Genomic DNA, 22,422 nt, shown 5'->3' on the forward strand with positions numbered 1-22,422 from the left:
CTTAAATATGAAAAAAGTTAAAGCAATATATAATGTAGAAACTAATGGCAACTCCTAATTAAAATTTTTCTACGGAGTTTGGATGGAATCATTGGAAGTGAAATAATGGGTTAAGTAGGTACTTTTTATTCATTTCCGTTTTACATATTTATTTATCTAAGTTTTTAGGCTTTAACGTCCAATTTTGCCTCTATTCTAGAATAGTGACATTAGGCAGAAGTGCTTGCATCTGCCTTTTTGGGTTCGGGTCAATCATTAATACTTTTCAAATATGATATTAAACTCATAAAAACAGTATTATTGTCACTCCTGTATGTAGTGTACATAAAATAACCGGATGATTAGTTGCCCTCCAGCCAGGTCTTTACCTTGACGAAGGGATACTCATAAGTACCCCCCCCCCTTTGTCCCAGTTGGGAGCCAGATGGGTGGTATACTCTTTATGTAGTCTGGTGTCCTCTTGTTGTTCGTGGGAGGACCCTATCAAGTCGTCCAACACTTCCTCTGGCCTAATACTGGGCTACAGTTCTTGAAGGGGGTGGGCTCACACAATCTTAGAGATGGCTGAGAATGATAGAAAGTCCTCTGCTCATTGGCCTATTCCATCTTTCCCTTTGACAAAAGAGCAAAAGTCAACTGGTAAAAGTTTTATCCCCTCCTTTTGACTACCTGATTCTAAAATATGAACTGAGAGTATCATAGGGTTGTTATTCTACAGCTGTGCAAAATAAAAGAACAGTTAGGGTTCACCAGAATGTATGTGATATCAGTTAAAGTAGGAATGTTAATTAGTACAACTTGTCGCCATTCGAGTAGCTCTGTGGAAGAAGATAAATGAGATAGAGGGTGAGTTAATTATAAACCGTCCCCTATATTCAATGAACAATAATCTCATGATTCACACTAAATCGTAAAATAGAAGGTACATACTAAAACTATCAATAAAAGTAATTATAACTCATATGTTAAAACAGGCTAAATAGATCATGTCTAGATCTACTGGACATACGAGAGTGGTCTGAAAAGTTTCCAACATCAACCATAACATGGGAGCACTCGAAAATAAAACCAGTTACATTCATTTAAACTCTACTGACAGTTACTCACCTAAGTTTCGGCCATTTAGGTAATGTAGTTGTTTTGTGACAGCTGTTTGAGTGAGTTGATGTGAGTGTTTGTGAAAATGGACAACATCGAGTATGGAGCTGTTATTAAATATCACAAGGCTGTATTACGCAATCAAACGACTTCTCAAACAAAAAATAAAGAAGTTTAATATTTATCTCATGTCTCTAATTGTGAAAATGTCGAAGCAAAAGTATATAAGGCGATTATCAATTATGTCCATTCTCACAAAAACACTAACATCAACTTACTCAAACGACTGTTACATAACAACTGAACCTCTAAAATCGCTAAAAATTTGGTGAGTAACTGTCAACAGATGCTAGATAGATACAGCAAAAAAAAAAAGTTGGTTTGTGAGGATATGCACCGAGGATTTCCTTGAATGTTCGTCTCTTGGAATCCCTCACTCACTACTCTCCTAAATGGTTATTTAGGACATTTTATTTATTCATGACTCAAATATGAAAGTAATTTAAAAAAAGTTCTAAAAATACCCTTTGGAGTCCGATAAGTGCTGGCTAATTATTAATTAACCTATCATCAGTATTAGTAGTATTTATATGAAAAATGAGATATATGACTTGGAGCCACATTTACTATTTAATGATTAGATTCAAACTTGAAAAATTATACAAACTTATTTAAATAAATTGATTGTGTAATCCATGAACAAATTTTTAAGAAAGAAACATAATAATTACTAGTATAATTGATATTATTTGTGATAATTACCTCCACCAACGAAGTTGTAAGGAAGTTATGTTTTTATACTTGTTTGCACAGGATTATAGCAAAAGTTACAGATACATTTTGATCAAGCTTGGTAAAAAATGCATAATCCACCATTACTTTATAGGTTCTCTATAAAGAGAAGTTCAGTTGATATATATTACTCAATTTGATTTTAAGTGGACGTTTTGTGCTCTAACATATATCTATTCTACTTATAAATGCAATGTTGCATTTGGAACAGTCAAGTTTTACCGTTTCCTTACACGTTGGAATTTGAAACGTCTTACCTCAGAGGTTGACCTCCTAAAGTTGAGGACATTCTGCTTCTCACACTTTGGATAGCTGCTCCTGTGAAAAAAAGGGAGAATTGGGTTTTGTTTCTGGGCATCATTTTGATTAGGGTCTGTTGTAAAATATGACAGAGAAATGATAAATAAAGCAAATTTAAATATAAGGTAATGCCATTAAGTAATTGGGCTTGATAGAATTCACAATTTGATATACCGTACTGACTTCTGGGTAAGACTGACAAATATGACGTCATAAAGTATAACAGTGGTAATCTAATAGCAACAGTCAAGGAAGGCGATATATAGCTACTCTTTGTAACAGTTATACTCATTGACGTCATTATTATAAGCATGATGGTGTAAGTCAAAAATTTGTAGGAAAAACGTTATGGTACAACCTTGTATTTCTATCAACCTTGGATAATAAACGTTTCTTTCTACCTTTCATGAGAAGCATTACTGACCAGTCTAATATACCAATATAGTTCACCACCCTTTCCTTAATCTAGTACCCCCCCCATAGACAGCTGTTACTAAATCCAAGAGATCAACTCATCCCTTGCCTTTGTTATATTTATAAAGTATATTAGGAACTGTCAGGTTCACATACTTCTTTTCAACTCTATTCTACTCCCTTGCCTTTGAAAAATTGAATATCTTTGAAAGTGTTGGCTATGAAATGGGCCTTATTATTTTTCTACATAATCCTTTTGACAGCATTCATATTACATGGAGGATATAGAATAACTACAATATATTTTCTTAAATTTCTGTTTTCGTCATTGAGTCATAATATTTTTCATTGAGTTGATCTCAAATCTCTCCAACAGTAAGATATTTCCTATGAAAACAATATCTTCTTATAAATCACTATGCTTACTGTACTGGTGAGAAGTTAAATTTGAACCTGTCTAATTTTAGAATAAAATTAGAATGTAATATATAGATCTGCGGTTCCCTACCTTTCATCCCCCGGTCGCCATGATATTTGAGGTAATTATGAAGACTCTTACAATGCTTCATACTAAATTATACAATTTAAATGATTTTGTGTCAAGAATGGCCACTTCTCAAAGTAATTTCTTTTGCATTTTAGAAATTTTTGTAGGGAGGGAAAAATTTAAGTTCGCTCTTTATAGCTCTCCTGATAGTCCTAAGAGCAACAGACAACTCGTTGGCGAGGACGTTCATCGACTTAGTGGGATCCTCCTTTATATTATTCTCAAAACTTAATTAGAACGTCGTATTCCTCTTTAAATTATGTCCTTCACTTTCTAACATTCTGAATGACATTATACTTTAAAAAGTCGAGCAGCCTTGACTAACATTGACGAAACATTCATACTTAATAACAAAAAATATAACCACTAAATAAACAAACATTCTACCATTTACTCACATTTTATCATTGTTATATTAAATCTCCACAATTTCCACATTTTTTAAAAATGAATTACATATTACATGTTACTAGAACAGTTCTAGGAAAATTTGCCGAATAAAATCTCACCGAACGGACAATTCGCCGAAAAATATTTTACCGAATGCCAATTTGCAGGACGGCCATTTCACTGAAGGTTTATTTGTGAATAAAAAATTATTTATTATTTATATTTGAAAAGACTCATGGATGGGCATGAGATCAGGGAAGAGTAGTGAATTTAGATTTTTACTTTGTTATGATCCAGGATGTTTCGAAGGAAGAGGAGGTTGGTTGTGGTGAAGCAAACCACTGATAACTTTTGGGAGGTATTTTAAGGTCCGGCCGTAGGAGAACACGAGGAAATGAGAGACGTTAACGAGAAAAACAGTTGGAACAATCTGGAAGGATGAGAACGACAGTCTTTATCTCTTCGTGAACCTTCTTTCCAACACAAAGAGTACAAAACAGGCTACATTTCGTAATCACTCAAGGGACTCGAATCCTCGGAGTTGTGTATCTAGGGTCGTGAGTATATATGTTCAATGAATCTCAAGCAAAGTTACGAGTAAATTCTTGCAACGAATTTTTATGTGTATTTGTTTTTGCCTCTGTTAGTTTATTTGTTAGTTATTTAGTTGGTTAGTCATCAGGATTAATAATCGATTTTGATCAAACTTTGCCATATATTTTTGATACACAGTAAGGTTTAATTACTCTAATTAAAGACCGATCAAAGAAAATTTAATACCTTAAATTTAAAATAAATGATTTAAAATCAAGAAAGTAAAAAGCTTAGAATAAACGTTCAATATGTTCATTTAATGCTGGTATATATTAAATTTCTTAAAGAGTAATATTGAATAAAACAATATACTGAGCATCCTTGATTATACTTTTTTTACAATTGAATTAATAGAACTGTTCAAATGAGCCAATAAAATGAGAGGTATCAGCACAAAAGAAATCATTTACTTTTTTAAGAGAATATCCATTTATGCAAATTTAATTATACAATATAGTAATAAGATATCATTAATTAATTGAGTTCTTTTATCCACTTCCAGGAACGGGGTAGTTCCTATGTAGATATTTTTTCTCTAATCTAGAAGATTGAATAAACTTATGTAAATTCCTTGATTGAATATGATCATACTAAATGTTTATTCCCTTCTAGGTATAATTTTTGAATTGATTTGAAATTACCCTTTGAAGATTTATTATTCTAATATCCTATTTTGGTTGATTTATATTTTTTATTACTGCATACATATATTAGGCATGAGTAAGTTTTATTACAAGGACAGTCGTCTATTTTATGGGAGCATTAAATGAAGAAAAGAAACACAAAAATACTCTTTTAAGACAATAAATTCTTTATTTTTTTATATAATATGTACACATATAAATGAATACCTATCTATACCGTTAAGCAAAGGTAAGAATTAAGTTCTTACAGCTAAAGTAAATATGTATACTGGGTGCTCAATTGAAAACATGAATCTATACATTTAACATTTAAACTGGGGGAGCTACATTTAATAAACTATTTTACAAATGTTGACACATGTTTTGCTGTTTCTAACCTTCAATGTAGACTTCAGCAACTTTGATAATGGTGGCAATGCGACGCTGAACGCTCTGATCGGTGGCAATAATTAGTGTCATGTCAACCCTTATTTAAGACTGAAGATTCCATTCCCGTTCCCGTTCAGTATCGGTCACGCTCAGCCTTGAAGATCAGTCCTAAAACTTATAAATTTCGATCCTTGATGACGTCACTCAACTTTTTTGTTGTTGAAAATAAGCTCTAGTACTGACAGTCCGAAGCACCGACAGTATTAACGACCAGTCCTAAGAATGGACTGGGCTGAATAAATAAGGACTTACACAACAATAGTAATAATGTAATTTGGGGATAATGGAGTTCCAATGATCATCAAGAGAAGCCTTGAAAGCTTCGAGATTCAGTGCTTTTATCTGGTAGATCCTCACCTCGACATTCAGCCAGAAGGAAGAGTCAAACGGGCTAGTATGGGGAATGTATGGAGGTTACATTGTTTTCTACCAGAAGGGAATGTTGGTCTCTGAAAAGGGCTGTGTAACCTTTGCTGTGTCTACCATATTGTGGAAGTACCACATTCCTCTCTGGATTCATTCCCTGATTTGACGGAGATAGAAAGATAAGATTGCGTACTAAAAAAACTTTTGAGCCATTTTTGTGATTGTTTGACTCAGTATTGTTTGAGCACGTGTCACAGATGGACACCAGCAAAGAGAAAATACGCCATATTTTACAGTTCGTTTTTTTTTCGATAAAGGGCCAAAACACAAGCCAGGCGGCTGGAAATGTGAATAGTACTTTAATTCTTTATACTATAACACCCCTCACTTGTAATTTTTGTTTTGTCGATTTTGCTCCGGTAATTTTGATGTCAAAGATGAACCACGCTCTGTAATGCAAATTGTCGAAAATGTGGATAAAATAATAGAAATCCTCGGGTCTTACCTTCATGTAAGTACTGCTTTTATTGCCAAGGATATAACATTATTTGATTAAAAAACAAACACATAAAAAGTAATGGATTTCTCTTTACTACAACTAAAATTAAAATTAGCCATGAATGATATTCATAAAGAAGAGATAGCTTTACATTTTATCGTTGTTCGATTCTTTAAAATGAACCATATCTAAATTTACAACTCTAAGTAGGGTCCTACAATTATTACCTGCAAGCATCTACGAGATGAAGAAAGTAAAACCAAATCTCACTCCATATCTAACAAGGATATAGGCATGAATTACTCCGATTTCGATCCTCAACTCTGCACCAAGTCCAACAAAGAATTACAATTATGACTCCCCAACAAATCCTCGATGTTACTTTCCGTTTTTTATGAGCATACACACCTTATACTTAGATGTTCACTTCTCAAAAATTAAAGAATAAATATAACAGCTTTCGAAAATAAGAACACTGCTGAGATTACTACATATATGTAAAAAAAACCCAGCTGATAACTCTAACTCAATTATTTCATTATTTCTAAATATTGGATTGTCCTTAGAAATGTTAATAGAACCTGGTTAGACAAAAATAAAATTGCAGGACAAACAAAGCTGGTGACGCCCTTGGGATCCTTAGCTTCTGTATATTTAATTCACAAAAAGTTAATAAAAATGTTGGTTAATTTATTCAAATGGAATATATCAGTCAGTAAATCAATTCATACTAAATCCTTAATTTATTATGGTACATTATAATCTTCAACTATATTATTGATAAGTGCTATTATATTACTGTCGATAAAATATGATTATATATTTTTTGTCTGTATGAATTGACTGAATCACTGGATGGATCTTTCCCAAAACAATATACATAATTTTCCGTATTTTTTAAATTTCCATGAAGATAATCGTTATTCCAGCCCATATTTTTTATATTGTTCTTCTATTTTGAAGTTATATACTTCTCTCTACAATTATAAAACAAAATTTATTCGTTTTCTGATTCACTTTGATCTTTAAATGCAGACGTACATTAATATACCTGAATTTGCTTTCTTTAATTTGCCCTTTTATTTTCTTTTATCTTTTTATGAATTAGCAGAGTTTTTTTCATTAATAGCAAACTTTGTGGCTTTATCAATTATCATATATATATATATACTTTTACAGTGTTAAATATTATCATTTTTGAATGATCTCATTCTACTTGTAAGGAAAATGAGCAGTAGATTTAGTAGACTTTTATTAATAAGTAGTATTAATAACTATTCCATATTTAGATAATCTTTGAATAATGGCTTGTATTGTTTTTATCTCTTCTAAAATATTTATTTCAGTTTTTTGTGAGGCCTTAAAGTTATTCATCCATGGACCACAAAATATTTTTACGATAAACCCTAGGACATTAAATTAGTAGATAATTCCTGGATTATTAAATTTATTTGCAATGGATTTCTTTAAGTCTCAGAAAGATGTTCTCGTATTAAATAATACTTAACATTTTTTATTAAATTTCAATTAATTTTTTGGTTGTATTAAATATTACATGTATACAATTACCTCAATTGGAGGAGAAATCAATTGCAACCCCTTCTCCTATGTTTTAATAATTTTTATTAAAAGTTTGAACCTTTACAATGAACAATAACATAAATGTAAAATGTTATTACAAATTACAATAAATAATGCTTTCAGATTAAGTTTAAATATTTATTCTTTTTAACAATACCTTGTCGCATCTCAAAAACAACATAATGTCTCCTCATTATTTTTCAAAAAATGTACAATTCTATTAAATAATTTAAGAAAAATAAACATTTTTTAATTTGATATCCAACTACTCTATTTGATTAATTAAAAAGTTTATAAATATAATAAAAATTTCTAAAGATAAGAAAAACTTTAAATGTTTAGTGATTTAAATTTGTTTGTTCAATTGATGTCTAATTTATTAATGCTCTATTTAGGGGTTTCAATTATTTTTATTAGTTATTCTCCTGTATTTGAAATCTCAATCCCGTCATTGGATATGTTAGTAAATTTTTAGTGAGTCTTTCCTAAATAACCTTGTTATGATAATATTGGTCCTTAGATTCATAGTCATCTATACAGTATTATATTACTAGTGGTCGTCCCGGCTTTTCCAAGAGTAATTAGGTGTCTGGATAAAATACAATTTTTGTTTTAGTAATATGAAAGATAACTCCCTAAGGAATCTTCATTGTTTATCTTCGCTTTTCATGAGCACACTCCCACGTAACTACTCAATATTTATATCAATTTATATGTGGTCTGTCCTAAATAATGAAAGAAAAATAATAGGAGTTTGAGAATTTTTTTTTGGGGGGGGGGGGGATGACTGATCCTTACTTTAGTCTTTAGAGCGTTTACTAATAAAAATAAACAAAATTCATTTTGACATAACCGTGTTTATATTTAATTCAAATCTAAAACTGAAACAATAATTATGATAAACATACAAGACCTATAACAAAAAAAACAAGCAAAAACAGTGCTCTTGAAAAACAAATACATGCCTGTAATATTTCATTAACACGACTAGTGTTGTGTTAATCCTTATTTGTTCGATCCAGTAAAGTCTTAGGACGGATCCCATCAGTTCTTGAGGTCGGTCGTTAAGACTGTTGATCCTTCGGATCGTCAGTAATAGAATTGATAAAAAAAGAAAAGAAATACGGTTGAGTGACGTCATCAAGGACCCTATCTTTATCAGTTTTAGGGATATGCAGGACTGGACTGGACGGAGACTGAACTGGACGGAACGGGAGTCGTCAGTCCTAAAGAAGAATCGACACTACATTACTATTACTTAATTGAAAATATTTACAGGGTGTCCACGATAAATTGGAACTATCTTAAAGTTCAACCTGCTTAATAAAAATGGAATTTAGAGTGTATTTGTTAATATGAAAAAGTTAGACATGATATTAAACAATAAATTTATTCAACATGTCCTCCCTCAGCAGCCACCATCTTCTCCATCCTGCCCCTAAAGGATTTGCATGTCCTGATGACTTCTGCGGAATCGACAGCATTCCACCCCCTCGTAATGGAGCCCGGGAACTTTGTGGTGAAGACTGCAGGGACCTCTTCTCTCTCCTTGGCAAGCCACCTGTCATTCTGGACGTTGTAGCTTCTGTCGATAGTCCAGTTCTTCTCATCGGAGAAGAAGATGATTCTTCCTCCATGGCTCTTCAGGTCATTGAGGAGACGCTTACCGTTGAAGAGCCTGGTGGCCTTCATGGATGCCGTGAGGATGTGTTGTTTGGCCATTCGGTATTACCTGTACCCGAGGTCCTCATTCACAGCCTTGGAGACCAGCTGCTTGCTCACTCCACGGTTGTTGACCAACCTGGACAAGGAAGTCCCCGGCGAAGCCTTGATGGACTTCCGGAGGCCTTTAAGGAAGTGGGGAGTGCGGATTCGGTCACTTCTCATGTTGTGGGCCTTGCAGCAGACCTTCCCCTTAACCTCTGAGGCATTGAAGACCCGGTACACCGTGATCTTGGGGTAGTTAAGAAGCTTGTAGATAGCAGAGGGCTTGTGTCCCGCACGAGCCAATTCGAGGATGGCGTGTCTCCTTGCTTGTTCCATGAGGACTATTGTTTGTTGTCAAAACAATTGTGGTGGAAGTTATAGTGTACTGTTCACGCAACCTTTTATATTAGTATGATTTAACCCCGAATATCCACATTATGGATCTGGATGAAGTTTAAAGTAGTTCCAATTTATCGTGGACACCCTGTATATAATTTACATCAGGCAACACTATATACAGAGCTTCCCGTATACACGTTTGATGCTATATACACACACTTGCAATATTTCATTAATAGGACTAAATTTTTATTTGTCAGATCAAAATATATTAATAATATACATGAAGGAGCCCTTTATACATTTCACCCGGTGACTCTTTTTCATATATACATATATTCATACAGACAGAATGACAGACTTTGCTTTATTAATATAAATAATTCTATATATCCCAGGACGTTACCTTTATTGAATCTTGTAAACTTTCATCTAAACAGAAACAGGGAAAAAATACGAAACCAGTTGGTATTAGCCGATTCTTCTCACACTGTGGAATTTTGATCCAAAAATATTGAAAATTGTTGATATGTTAAAAATAGCGAATTTGAATTCGTCCAATCAACGTTCAGAACACTAATTAGGGGGAAAAAAGCTGAAATATTGACACCTAACAACAAAATATATTATGATTTTTTTTGTTGATAGGTAACATCACGATCAACGATCAGAACACGAATAATTTGAAAACAATTGCTGTCAAAAATAAAAATTTATTAATTGTGACCCAGATAGGTTTTAGGTATAGAAAATTCCATAGAGGAATTTATCAATGTTGTTTATAAATAGCAAAATATACTCCAATAAAATGATCAAACCCATTAATGAAGCAATATTTATGAGGTACGTATTTAGCACTCAATATTTCCCTAAAAAGTGATTATACCAAATTTCTTTTTTACATAAGGATATGAGGTATATTTTTCATCAAATGTTGACATTTAAATTTTAGTTTTTCTGATGTCCTTTTAGGTTCTTCCAATAAAAAATTTCATTGTTGTTCTTTTTTATTTAATATGTTCAATTGCAAACTACACAGTCTACACAATATCTCGAAATCTGTTCTTTTCCTCTATGAACATTGCAAATTATATTGTACAGGGTCTAACAAATATATTTGGTCAAAGTTTAACTAAAATTAATAGGGAAAATAACATGGTCAAGGTCTACAGACTTTATTTAAACTGTCGTTAACTTTATTTTATCACACAACCTTTTCTTTAAAAAGAAAGAGAAAGAAGGCCCAAAATTATCTGGTAGTTAGCCATATAAGTCAACCATACCAACTGCTATTTATCTCTTATGTACCCCAGAGTATAATTGTCATATTATTTCTCTACAATTTTTAAAATGAATTACATATAGATTAGAGCTGGGACGGTACAAACCCCAGTACACCCTTCTTGCAGTGCATTTTGGTACGGTATAATCGTAAAATGTTTTTTCAATAGAATGAATGAAGTTAATTAAGTTTTTTTAATATTTGATTCTTTATTAATTTATATTTTTTACAATTAAATTATTCTTAAATATTGTGAAACTTCTCTAAAAAAACAAAGGTTTATATAAAATATACATTGGTTATATAATACTATTATTCATTAATTTATAATTTTGTTTTTGCAAAAAAATGAGCTTGTATATTTTTTGCAATAATAAATAAAACTGATTAACAGTTATAATATTGCCATCGATTTTGGAACAAATAATAGGCAGCACAATTGCTCAGGCTTATGTTTGAGTATGCTATGTATAATTTATAAACCAAATTAAGAATGATAAAAAAAATAACTGAAATTTTATAATATTAAAATATATGATTATATATATATATGTATCGCACAGAGGGTAAAAACGTACCGAAACCTAAGGGTCATACCAAACCAAACTGTTACGTATGTTACGTGTTAACAAACGCCATGTTAACAATATAAGTATAGAAATAAAATTTTATCGATTCAACCGCAGTCAACCGCCACCACACGCCTGGCCTTCACAGGGGGGGAATTATCACAAGCCTTGCCCTCTAACTTTTTTAAACGTAAAATACAACAGTGTTCATGTCAGGGGTGCCAGGGGTGATGATGAAAATCAGATGCATTTTTTATCTTGCCAATTTTCTTGAATTGGGCAAACTGAAAAGTGAATTTTCTTTTCCTATGCAGGTGTCATTATTATTTAATTCATGAAGAGTGACTTTTCTTTTCTACTACATACAATAAATCATTGGTGTATACGAAACCGGATTGAACGGTTGCTCGTGCTCATAAAAGAGGCATAATACCTCTTAGGATTTGTGGTGGAGTTATAATTGGAAGTACTTGAAGTGGAATTGAGGGTTGACATCGGAGTTATTCTTCTATATGTCTTTATTTATTTCCATCTCTCCCTCATCACAGCTGCTTGCATCTGATCTAATGAAATGCCATGCCAGCTCAGCTGCTAGCTCCAAAACATTCCTCTAATTTTCAGGGTTAGCATGTTGATTTTAGGTGTCTGTTTTTAACATTCTTTTCTGTTCTCTGTGTTGAACTTCAGATAAATTTGCTAGATTGGACGGTGCCTTCACCAATTTTGAGCTGTTAAGCATTGGTTGATGACCAGGCAGAAGGTCAGCTGGGGTAAACTCCAGCCTCAAAAAAGCAGCTAGGTTAGGCGTAACTGTTCATCTGTTCTTGTAATAGTCTTTCTTGGTGAGCCTTTGCGTTGGCTGAAAAAAAGGGCGGATTGAAGTCGCCTTTACGACCATGATGGAGATGGGTCATATCAACTCAACTATAGAGTTATACTTTATACTTTGGCACATCTCCAATAGACTTGATGTACAAAATATTCCAATTTATGACGTTGTTAGCCTGTATTTTATATATACATAGTCGACTCTCAATTTGTTGCCAGGATCGAACTAACAAATAATAATTCAATCTATTTAAATTTGTACAAACGAGATGATTAAAGTATATGTATTATGTAATTTTATCTGAATGGTCATTATTTTTTAGGAGTTCTTTGTATGTTCATAATTGAATTGAACAAAATGTGTATTAAAGTATTTTTTTATTTTTCAAAAGTTTAAATAAAAAAACAAAAACAATTGTTAACGTTTGAACACTTGGTAAAGGATGATATATCAATGGAATAACTGCTAATTAAATTATTTCAAATTTAACAGGCTCTGTTTTTACGTGAACTTACAGACACACACGTCTATTTATATATACAGGGTGCACAAGCTATCTGTCCCGCAAAAAGGATTTTTTTCAAACGCAATTTTCTCTACAACCAATTATCAGATTAAAAAAATAAAACAAGATTTTTGGACTTTGATTTATTTTATTTAATACAATCCCATCCAGCCTCAATTACAGTCTCTGTACGAGGTTGAAAGCTATAGATGACCTTTGCATCTAGGTCTCTTGAGAAACCCTGAAATTTCTTCTTGATCCAACTGATAAGTTCGTCTTTGGTGTTGCGGCGATAACTTTGTCTGCATTACCTATAGAGACCTCAAATTGCCTCTTAACATTGTGAACGAACGTCTCACGGAGTCTTAGAGTTGGAGCAATTATTATGTTGTCGCTCCAATGAGGGCTCCTTCCCGTTTATAAATATTTGGGAGAATGAATTTGTCAATTGGTTCCATTTTTTTTTTACAACTGGTGCAGGTTTGAAAAAGCTATCTAACAAATAAAAATCAGTCTCTTAAGTTACTGCGTTTGCTTTAGAGAGCGCACCAAATTTGCGATAGCTGTCTCACCCAGTATATGTGAGCTAACCAATAACCATTTATAAATATGCAAATTTTCGGGTCATAAAAGTTTTATCTCTCACTCGTAATACAATATAATAAATATTATTTAAAAAAAACAAAACATGTTTCAACATATTTTTATTCACCTACAAGTGCTCAAATGTAATTTTTGTATGATCTCTAACAAAACTATGTCTTATTTAACTCATTCAGATTTCTTTTGATCTATAATATATCATGTTATTTCCCCTATAAAAGATACATTTACAGTAATTTTATATTTTGAAACTTATCTTGAAAAAAATACCTGTATATCATGTAGGTACTAGTTGGGAGACGGACCAGTGTCTCAAGATCTATCACATCAGAAATCTAAAGCCACAAAATAAATTCAATTACATTTTTTTATGATATAAGGCAGATGTTTGTGAATAAATTAAACAATCATTTTAAGCGACTGTCTTTTGAGATTTTGGTTAAAACGGATTTTGAGGGGTACAAGTTATTTTTTGGGAGGATCAACATTGTTTTTCATAATAGAAAACTTATATCATTTGAATTATTGATTAGTTTGCTATCAGTTGGTATAATTTTATCAAAATTCAAAACTCACTCATTGAGGATAAATTTGAGATAGTATGAAGCTCTGAACAATTGAGTGGATTGAAAGAAGTGTACCAATTTTACTATCTTTATTATTTACTTGAGGTAGCACGTGCCAGTTACCCCGAGTTATTCGGGTTTGGCAAACAGACACACATTTGATTTAATAATATAGAAGATTAGCAAAGGGTTACCCGGGGTTATTGGACCAAGTAAGGAGCGGATCATCACATTGACAAACTTCAAAATAATTGAAAAAATATTCAGAATTATTCTATTAAACTAATAATCATAATATGAATGTTTCGTTGTTGTCGAGAAAGATCCTGATAATAATAATTATCTTCCTATGTTAATAACGATGGAGCGGAAAATTATATTATACTACATATAGTAATCAAAATATCAATCCAGTTAAGTAAAGTAATCCACAATGTATCATCATAGTAAGGTGGTGGATTATAAAGGTGTGTCGCTATATTACTAATGTGCTATAAGCTTAAAAAAACCTACCCAATATATATCCATAAATTTTTTTTCATGATGATGAGACCATTTTTTATTTTCGTCAAAAAATTGCCGAATCGAAGTTATTGAAGAAAATCATAAAAAACTTTTTTATAATAATTTTGAAAAAAAAATAGTAAATAACATTTATTGGCATTGTTATGAGAAACACAAACCTATCAATATTTTTTTTGTGCTTGTAAAAAAAAAAGTTATGGAAATAAATGTTATCGAAAAATAATTCGCGATTACTGGTTTATTTTTGCAAATATTGAATGGAAAAAAATATTCCGAAAATTAAAAATACTCTAGTTAACTATCTATTAGTTTACTAACTATTCAATACCGTTAAAGTCAAAGATTTTATGTAAAAAATGCATCATTTTGTGGTATTTCTTCTTAAAAATTGAAAATTGACGTTTGCCGAAGAAAAAAGAGACAAAAAATGGTAAAAATTTAAAAAAAAAAGAAAAATTATTTAGAAAATGAGATATATTTCAGTTAGACATCAAAGTTTATGTGTCAAATTTATATGCAAACGTTTTTCCAGGCAAATTATGAGAAACTTAATTTTTATTTACGAATCCAATATTTCATTGGAAGTTCATTTTTTTTGCATCTGAAAAAAAAACGAAATGGCAATTTTCACCTATTTCATTTTTTATAATTTTTTAGATTTCGAGTTTTTTGAGTCGGAAATAACTTTTTAATTTATAATTCAACCCCTTATCTTGTCTCCTTAAGCTGCAAAAAACAGTATATGGGTTTTGGCTATAACATAAGCCCTCCTTATATGCCCCTCTCCCAAATCGGCACCCCGTCTAAGCCTGATCAGGAAAGAAAGAGGCATCCATGAAAAATTTCAAAGGCGTGAGCATGCATAAAGGACACACACATACACCCACTAAATCTATTTTATATATATACAGATAACTCTTCAACAAATTCTCTGTGTTTCTCCCCGTTTTTCATGTCATGCACACATACTTACTCAATACTTTGATGTCCTGTCCTAAAGAATAAAATAACAATGATGACAGTTTGATATTTTTTAAATATGACGTTATGAGGCAGTCTTTAGATCGTTGCTAAACCTAAAATAAAGTCAAATTAAAAAAAAGTATGTTTTGAAGTACTTCCAGATATTTTTATACAACTCTATACAAATACTCTTTTTTTATAAAATATGACACCCATGGTCGATTATAATTTTATTTCTTAGATCAAGTATCTACACTCAAAAATAACTTACAGACAGCATAGATACAGACAAAATTTGCATTTTTAGTATAAATATTTATCAGGGTTTCAGTGCACCCTGTATTTGCATTCCAAAACTCCTGCAATATTTTATTAATACGACTACATTATAATTTCTTAGATCAAATATTTGTATATGGGATACATCAGGGAACACTATATACAGTTGGGCGTTGAGGATTGAGTGGTTATCATTATAAATTATCTTGTGTTGCAAAATAGGGATATAATCCCCCTCCGAAAGAGCAAAGAAGTATATTTCAATAATTTCCAAGGATCAACATCCGGATTACACAAAAGAAGAAGACTAGGATGTCTTTCTTTCCTGAGTGACCCATATTAATTCTTCCATATAATGGCCGATGGGAGCTTACTTCAGAGTAGTTAATCGAATGAAAAATTTAGTGTATTAATTTTTGCTTATGCTGATACATTGAGACGCTATGACAGAAGACTACATCTCCGGTTGAGAAGTCTTGTATATTATTTTCAAGTTATATTTGTATTTCTTCGCGGAGGGGCATGCCACAAAATACTATCAATTATGATATATTAGTAATAACAGTGAAATTGGTTAACTTTTCTGCGAGAAACGTGAGCTAATAATTTAATAAAAATACATTTGTGGTTATAAAAATAAAGTACAAATAGAGTGTGAATGTTGTAATGTTTACAAATATTTATTTAATTAAAATTTGCTGTTTTATTTACTTTATAGTTGCATATGAAATTATGAGGCTAGTCAGCCTGTATTAGTACATGAAACTGTTTTAATTTAGAAGTATGTAATAAAAACTTATAGAATTATATGGGTTATCTTTAAATAGGGGAGAACGGAGTAGTATGGACGTGTAGGTAAAATGAACACTCTATTTCTTTTCAGGAAGATATGCACTGATTCCACTTTTTTTCTTTTGCAACATAGTATCATTTCCATTTTCTAGAAAAACAACATGTTGTACATTTTTTTTCTCTCCGAAAGTAGAACATCATTTTAAGTAAAACAATATTTTTCTGTGGCAAAGTAATTGGGGTTATATTGCATAAGTTTGCCCGCACGTCATACTTTTTCTTTCTATTTCGAAATTGAAGACAACAACAGTAGATAGTTGAAATTCAATTATTTCAACCTTTTAATAATAAGAAAATTACTTCGCAAAGAGAAGATTATATTATTGGAATAGGAGAGGAGAGGGATCTTGAATCAATCAATCACAAATTCTCGAATAAGTTTCCAAGAAGGATCAGAGAATCATTACAGTTTGTATTTTATATTTATATTTAAGCATGTTTATAGTAGTTTTCTGTTCCAGGAAAAATGGATTTGATAACAAAAGTTTATCTCTCTGCTACCTATTACCTTCATCCAATAATTATACTAATGGTTCATGGTTAATACAAGAAAAAGTATCAGTGCTTTACTTAATGAAATTTAATCTCCTCCCTTAGTCTACGGTTCGACTCTGAATCTCTCAAAGCCCCACTCCCACATTGAATATTTCGTAAGAAACAAAGTCTTGTCAAGGGTGTCCACAGGATTATATATATATATTTTTTTTGTGTGGGAGGGGTTTTGATTTTTGGGAATCATTAAAAAAAAAATTTTCAATAAATTAAAATTAAAAAAAACTTTTTTTTTTGTATTTAATTTAAAAAAATAAATTTTTAATATAAATTTTTTTGAAAAAAATTTCAAAAATCCACAGCTATTCACAGATAATAATTTTTTTTGAATAATTTTTTTAAAAATCTACAGCTGTTTATAAACAAATTCCAAAAAATTAAATTTCCAATATAAATTTATTGAAAAAAATTTCAAAAATCCACAGTTATTTACAAAAAAGAATGTTTAAAAAATGAAATATTAAATAGTTTAAAATTTTTTTTCAAAAATTAAGATCTGTTAAAATTTTTTTCAAAAATTAATGTTTTTTATTAAATAGCATAAAATCCTTGATTTGAGAGGGGCTACAGCTCCTCTAGCTCATCCTCTGGGGACCCCCTACTTATATTTTTAGTTTGATCACACCCTATCAAAGCTTTATAGTTGAATACATGATGTTATTAAAAAATGTTTGGTTATAAAAACAATAAGTGATCGCTTAATATTTTGTACGTGAGTCATTCAAAAGAGAAAAAAATGTTTCATAATTTGCATTATGATTTATTCCCGATTGACAAAGTTTTTTTTTTGCAATTTTACTCTGGCAAGTTTTAATTAATTAATATGTACCGGGAATCATCAACTTTAATACTATAAAATAAGTTTAAAAAAATAAAATTTACTTAAACATAGAAAAAACTATTTTAATTAAATATTATTTATGGTCATTTTAAGCATATAAATATTTTTAATATTGTACTCACATTTATGTAATAAAAAAGTTGTCCAAATATTTTACCCATTCTAATTCCACTAAATAACTGGACCCAGCAAATTGTACAACTTACAACTAAATAAAAAAAGGAACTACCAAGTGGTCCATTAAAATCTAAACACTTTTAATTTCAAACTTCAACAAGACATAATTTATTAATTAACGGTTGAATGTCCCCAAAATTATTACTAAAAATTTATGTGTGTCTGAGTTCTCTTAATCATTATTTAACCGCCATTAGCAGCAATGATGGCTTCCAGGTGGAGGCGGAAGGACTAAGGACTGGCACCCACTTTGGATGTAATCCTCTTTCAATGCGTCGCAGTGCTGGCTGACAGTGGCTTTGAGGGCCTCTGTGTGGATGAAGGACACTGCAGGCCTTTCTCTCGACATGCATCCAACAGGTGTGGTTATGATTTTCTTAAACTACTTGGGTTCTAGTTTGGCCTTTTTGACAGATCCCTTCTTCCTCTCTAACGTTTAGCACTTGCTGATGGCGGAGACAGTGGTCCTGGAAACGTCCAACTGTTTGGAGTGCGCGAATGGAAATTCGTAGTTCACGTCCAAGTGTCTTTTTCTCAACTTTTACCTTAGCTAGAGGGTTCACGTTTGATTGATTTTGTAACTAATTGCTTAGGCTTTAATATATCGGAATATGAATCAATTTGAATCTACCGAGCATAATTAATTATTGAATTAGTGAGTGTTCAGAGTTCAATGGACCACCCGATAAATTGTGTCTGCCCATTCACGCAACCACGATAAAAAAATATTACAACAATGGCTAGGGATTGTTATTTGTTAAGCACAAGGATAATACAACTATAATTTCTCCAAGCTTGCGAAGGGAACGCAAAATTGAACAATCTTCCATGGACAGAACGGATTTTTTTTTGAACGATGAACGCAAAAAATCAGATTTTAGGATTTTGTTCAAATTGTTTATAGTAATTAAGGAAGGGGTGTAGTTGTCCATGGGATAAGTATCCTAGAAACACGACTATGCAAGTTCAGGGACAATTAGTGAAATTGGGGAAGGACTAAACCCCCTGCAAACGCCCCTGACATTAATATTCATGTAAATGTGAATTAACCACTCTAAAAAGTAAATAATTATTATTTATGTCCCTTTTACGCAGTAATATTTTAATTTCTCTTGTACTCTGTGAAAACACATTCTCACGCTCTTTGTTTTTTATTTTTGGCTGTCATTTTTCGTATGAATTTAAAATACTTCGTATTGAGTTGATATTTGAGTTAGATATTATGTTTAACGTTACTGGCTGCAATCAAGATTAATATTATTTCTATTAATCTTGGCTGCAATGTATTTTTTCAATGTTGCCTACATGTCGGGGTTTAGTTCAAAAAGACGATAACATTTTATATAAGATAAAGACTCTTATAAATAAAGGTTCAATCATTCATATTTATAAAATGAAAGGCAGTATTTATTACGATATTGCTGTCAATTATTGACATTGAATTTAAATTTCTGGATGAATTGAAATACCCAAAAGTGTTAACTGTAGTTTAAAAACTCACTTTTGTCTACTTGACTTAAATTGGCCAAATATTGTCTTAGAAATATAATTTATTAATTTCCTAATTCTATAAATGTGGCGGTGAATTTTGGCTACTTTAAGTACAATTAACAGTGCCACCAAAGGATTAATCATAATTATTTGTTCATTGAAATGTAACGATAATTTGTTGGAAAATGCATTTTTATGCTCAATTTTGAGAAAAATTTGGGTTGACGTGCTAAAATATTCAATAATAATACAATTACTATTAAGAGTTGGTTATGAGTGATATATAATAGATTTTAGTCATTCATAATAACTTAATTCATCTATATTTTAATATGGGATTAAGAGAATATTTACTTGAATCACAACGGACATGAAAAAATAAAATATTGTTATTTTTAGTAGGCTATGAGTGTTTTGAACTTTAGTTTGATTATTTTTCTATGATTCCCATAGGCATTTCGGACAAAAAAAATGCTTTGGTGTCCCAAAACATACATGAAGCAGTTCTTATTTTTTCTACATTCAATAGCAATACCATCCGGTGTATCCGAGTTTTTTATGCCTAAATCAATGTACAACTTCATTTAACGAGCGCGCTAGTGTATGTATGTACACTGTACAAGCCTGGTACCACCTTATAACGAACGGAACGAAAATAATGGATGTTCGATTAACGAAAAAATAAAAATTGAACGGAACGCCAAAATAGTGGAACGCAAACAAGCCTGAATTGCTCAAAAAAAACCTACCCGTAACAAAATAGCGAAAAAAAAGAGGAACTTACAGAATTCAAAGTGATATTTTTTTCTCCTTTATAGACTATCTACTTGTCATTGTATCATCTAGAAAAATACATATAGAAATTCGTTGAAAGAGCCTATAAGTCACTTGTTATGGTTCTCATAACATGGCTTGATACATTGGAAGTTTGAATTCATAGTCCTAGATAAACAACTTCAAAAATTCGAGTCTTTTCGGTAATTACGTAATGCCGAATGTTTCGTTCTCTTTGGAGGAGAAAGAAGGTTTATGAAGAGACGAAGACCATCGTTGGATTGCAATTTCAGATCTTTGAGCTTTAGAGTTTACCTCACACTCTCCATTTTTTCCATTGCCATTTTTTCCTGACACCCCTGGGACTATATAAAGGTGACTAATAACTTCCTTTCAACCTTTTAGACGCTTGTATGTATGAACAATACATGATACATCTTAAAAAAAGATATTACCCTTAGGGTGGTGTGAACAAGTTTGTACTCGCAACATAAATAAATTCATTTCCAATTTAATAAAAAATGAAAGCGTCCTCTATGTGAGTAACATAACAATAATATTATTTTTTTTTCATCAGTGCATGCCTGGCAACTTATTTTATATTTGAATTAATAATGTCCTACTGTCACGAGGAAGGGAAGGGCACTCTTGTGTTTCTCACACCAGAGGATGCTCTAAAGAAGGAGAAGGAAGTTCTGTTTGAGAATTCGGATGGAACAGAGGATCAGCGACCCAGTCTCATCACTCCTGATGGATAAATTAATTGGAATTGTCCTTGTTTAGGTGGAATGGCCATTGACCCATGTGGTGTGGAGTTCCGCAAGGCCTTTTCTTGCTTTCATTATAGTGAAGTGGAGGTCAAAGGGAGTGACTGCATTGAAAAGTTTAATGGTATGCAGGATTGCATGAAAGAATATCCGGACTTATACGATGAGAGAAACGGTGGGAGTGGTGGTAGTTCTATGCCTTCTGGAGAAAATGAAGACTCTTCTCCGCCACCTAAGGAAGGCGAAAAAGGAAGGAGAATTGATAATGGTGCACCTTAAGGATTTCTACCAATATAATTAAAATTGAAGAATCATATATATTTTTTTTTTTTGTGAAATTTATAGGAAAAGTAACTATTTAGTGTCTATTTAATGACAAAGAGAATCCTTACACGTTGTATCTGCTAAAAGTGGGGGTCCTCTTTTTCTTATATATCTGTAATATGGTGGATTATTTTGGGTATTTATTGTTTCTCAAAGTTCGAAATAAAAATAAGTTTTGTGTGGTTCAATACTATTAAATAAATAATAATAGTATTATTATTTAGGGAGTTGTATTATTTTGCCGCAAGACCACAACACTCTCTGCCACTATTTTTATATACTAATTAAGTTTACAACACTCGTGGTCCATTAAAATTCAATTTACTCGGGAGGAGTGAGACAAGACAAGAATTGGAAGTGTATGGAATTCGTGAAGCTATTGATGGCATACAACAGCCATTTTGCGATTTGGTGATGGAAAATTTCATAAAAAGGCTACGGTTCCGTAACCGTAGTTGTGGTGACCATTTGACTGATATTGTTTTCCATTATTAATTGCATACCTTTTTCTTTACATTGAAATAAACATCCAATCATTTATCTCAAAAAATGCCATAAATTTTCTTTGAATATCAAAATTACTTTACTTACTGTTTAAACTAATTTGAAAACTGATTTAAACAAACCATTGACAATAATGGATTAAGGTAGGGGATTACGTGGTCAAACAGCCTAGTTACTGGCCACCTTACAGTAGCCCCACTGGTATTTAACTAGCCACGGGGTAACCTGGCGGTAAAGCCCTATTTATAAGTCACTTGTTCTACTCAAACTCATTCTTCCCATGTGACTGTTCAGAATCTATCTTAAACTATAAACTTGC

General features: G+C 31.8%; 1 protein-coding gene across 1 annotated transcript; it reads left to right on the plus strand.

Annotated features, from left to right (window-relative positions):
* Nucleotides 1-21,122: 21,122 nt before the first annotated feature.
* On the plus strand, nucleotides 21,123-21,554 carry LOC121123604 (mitochondrial intermembrane space import and assembly protein 40-A-like). The gene is made up of 2 exons (XM_071890820.1): nucleotides 21,123-21,243; nucleotides 21,292-21,554. Exons 1-2 carry the CDS (start codon nucleotides 21,123-21,125, stop codon nucleotides 21,552-21,554), a joined length of 384 nt encoding a protein of 127 aa, XP_071746921.1.
* Nucleotides 21,555-22,422: the final 868 nt, after the last annotated feature.

This window comes from Lepeophtheirus salmonis, chromosome 8 (assembly GCF_016086655.4).
Source record: "Lepeophtheirus salmonis chromosome 8, UVic_Lsal_1.4, whole genome shotgun sequence".
Classification (NCBI taxonomy): Eukaryota; Metazoa; Arthropoda; class Copepoda; order Siphonostomatoida; family Caligidae; genus Lepeophtheirus; species Lepeophtheirus salmonis.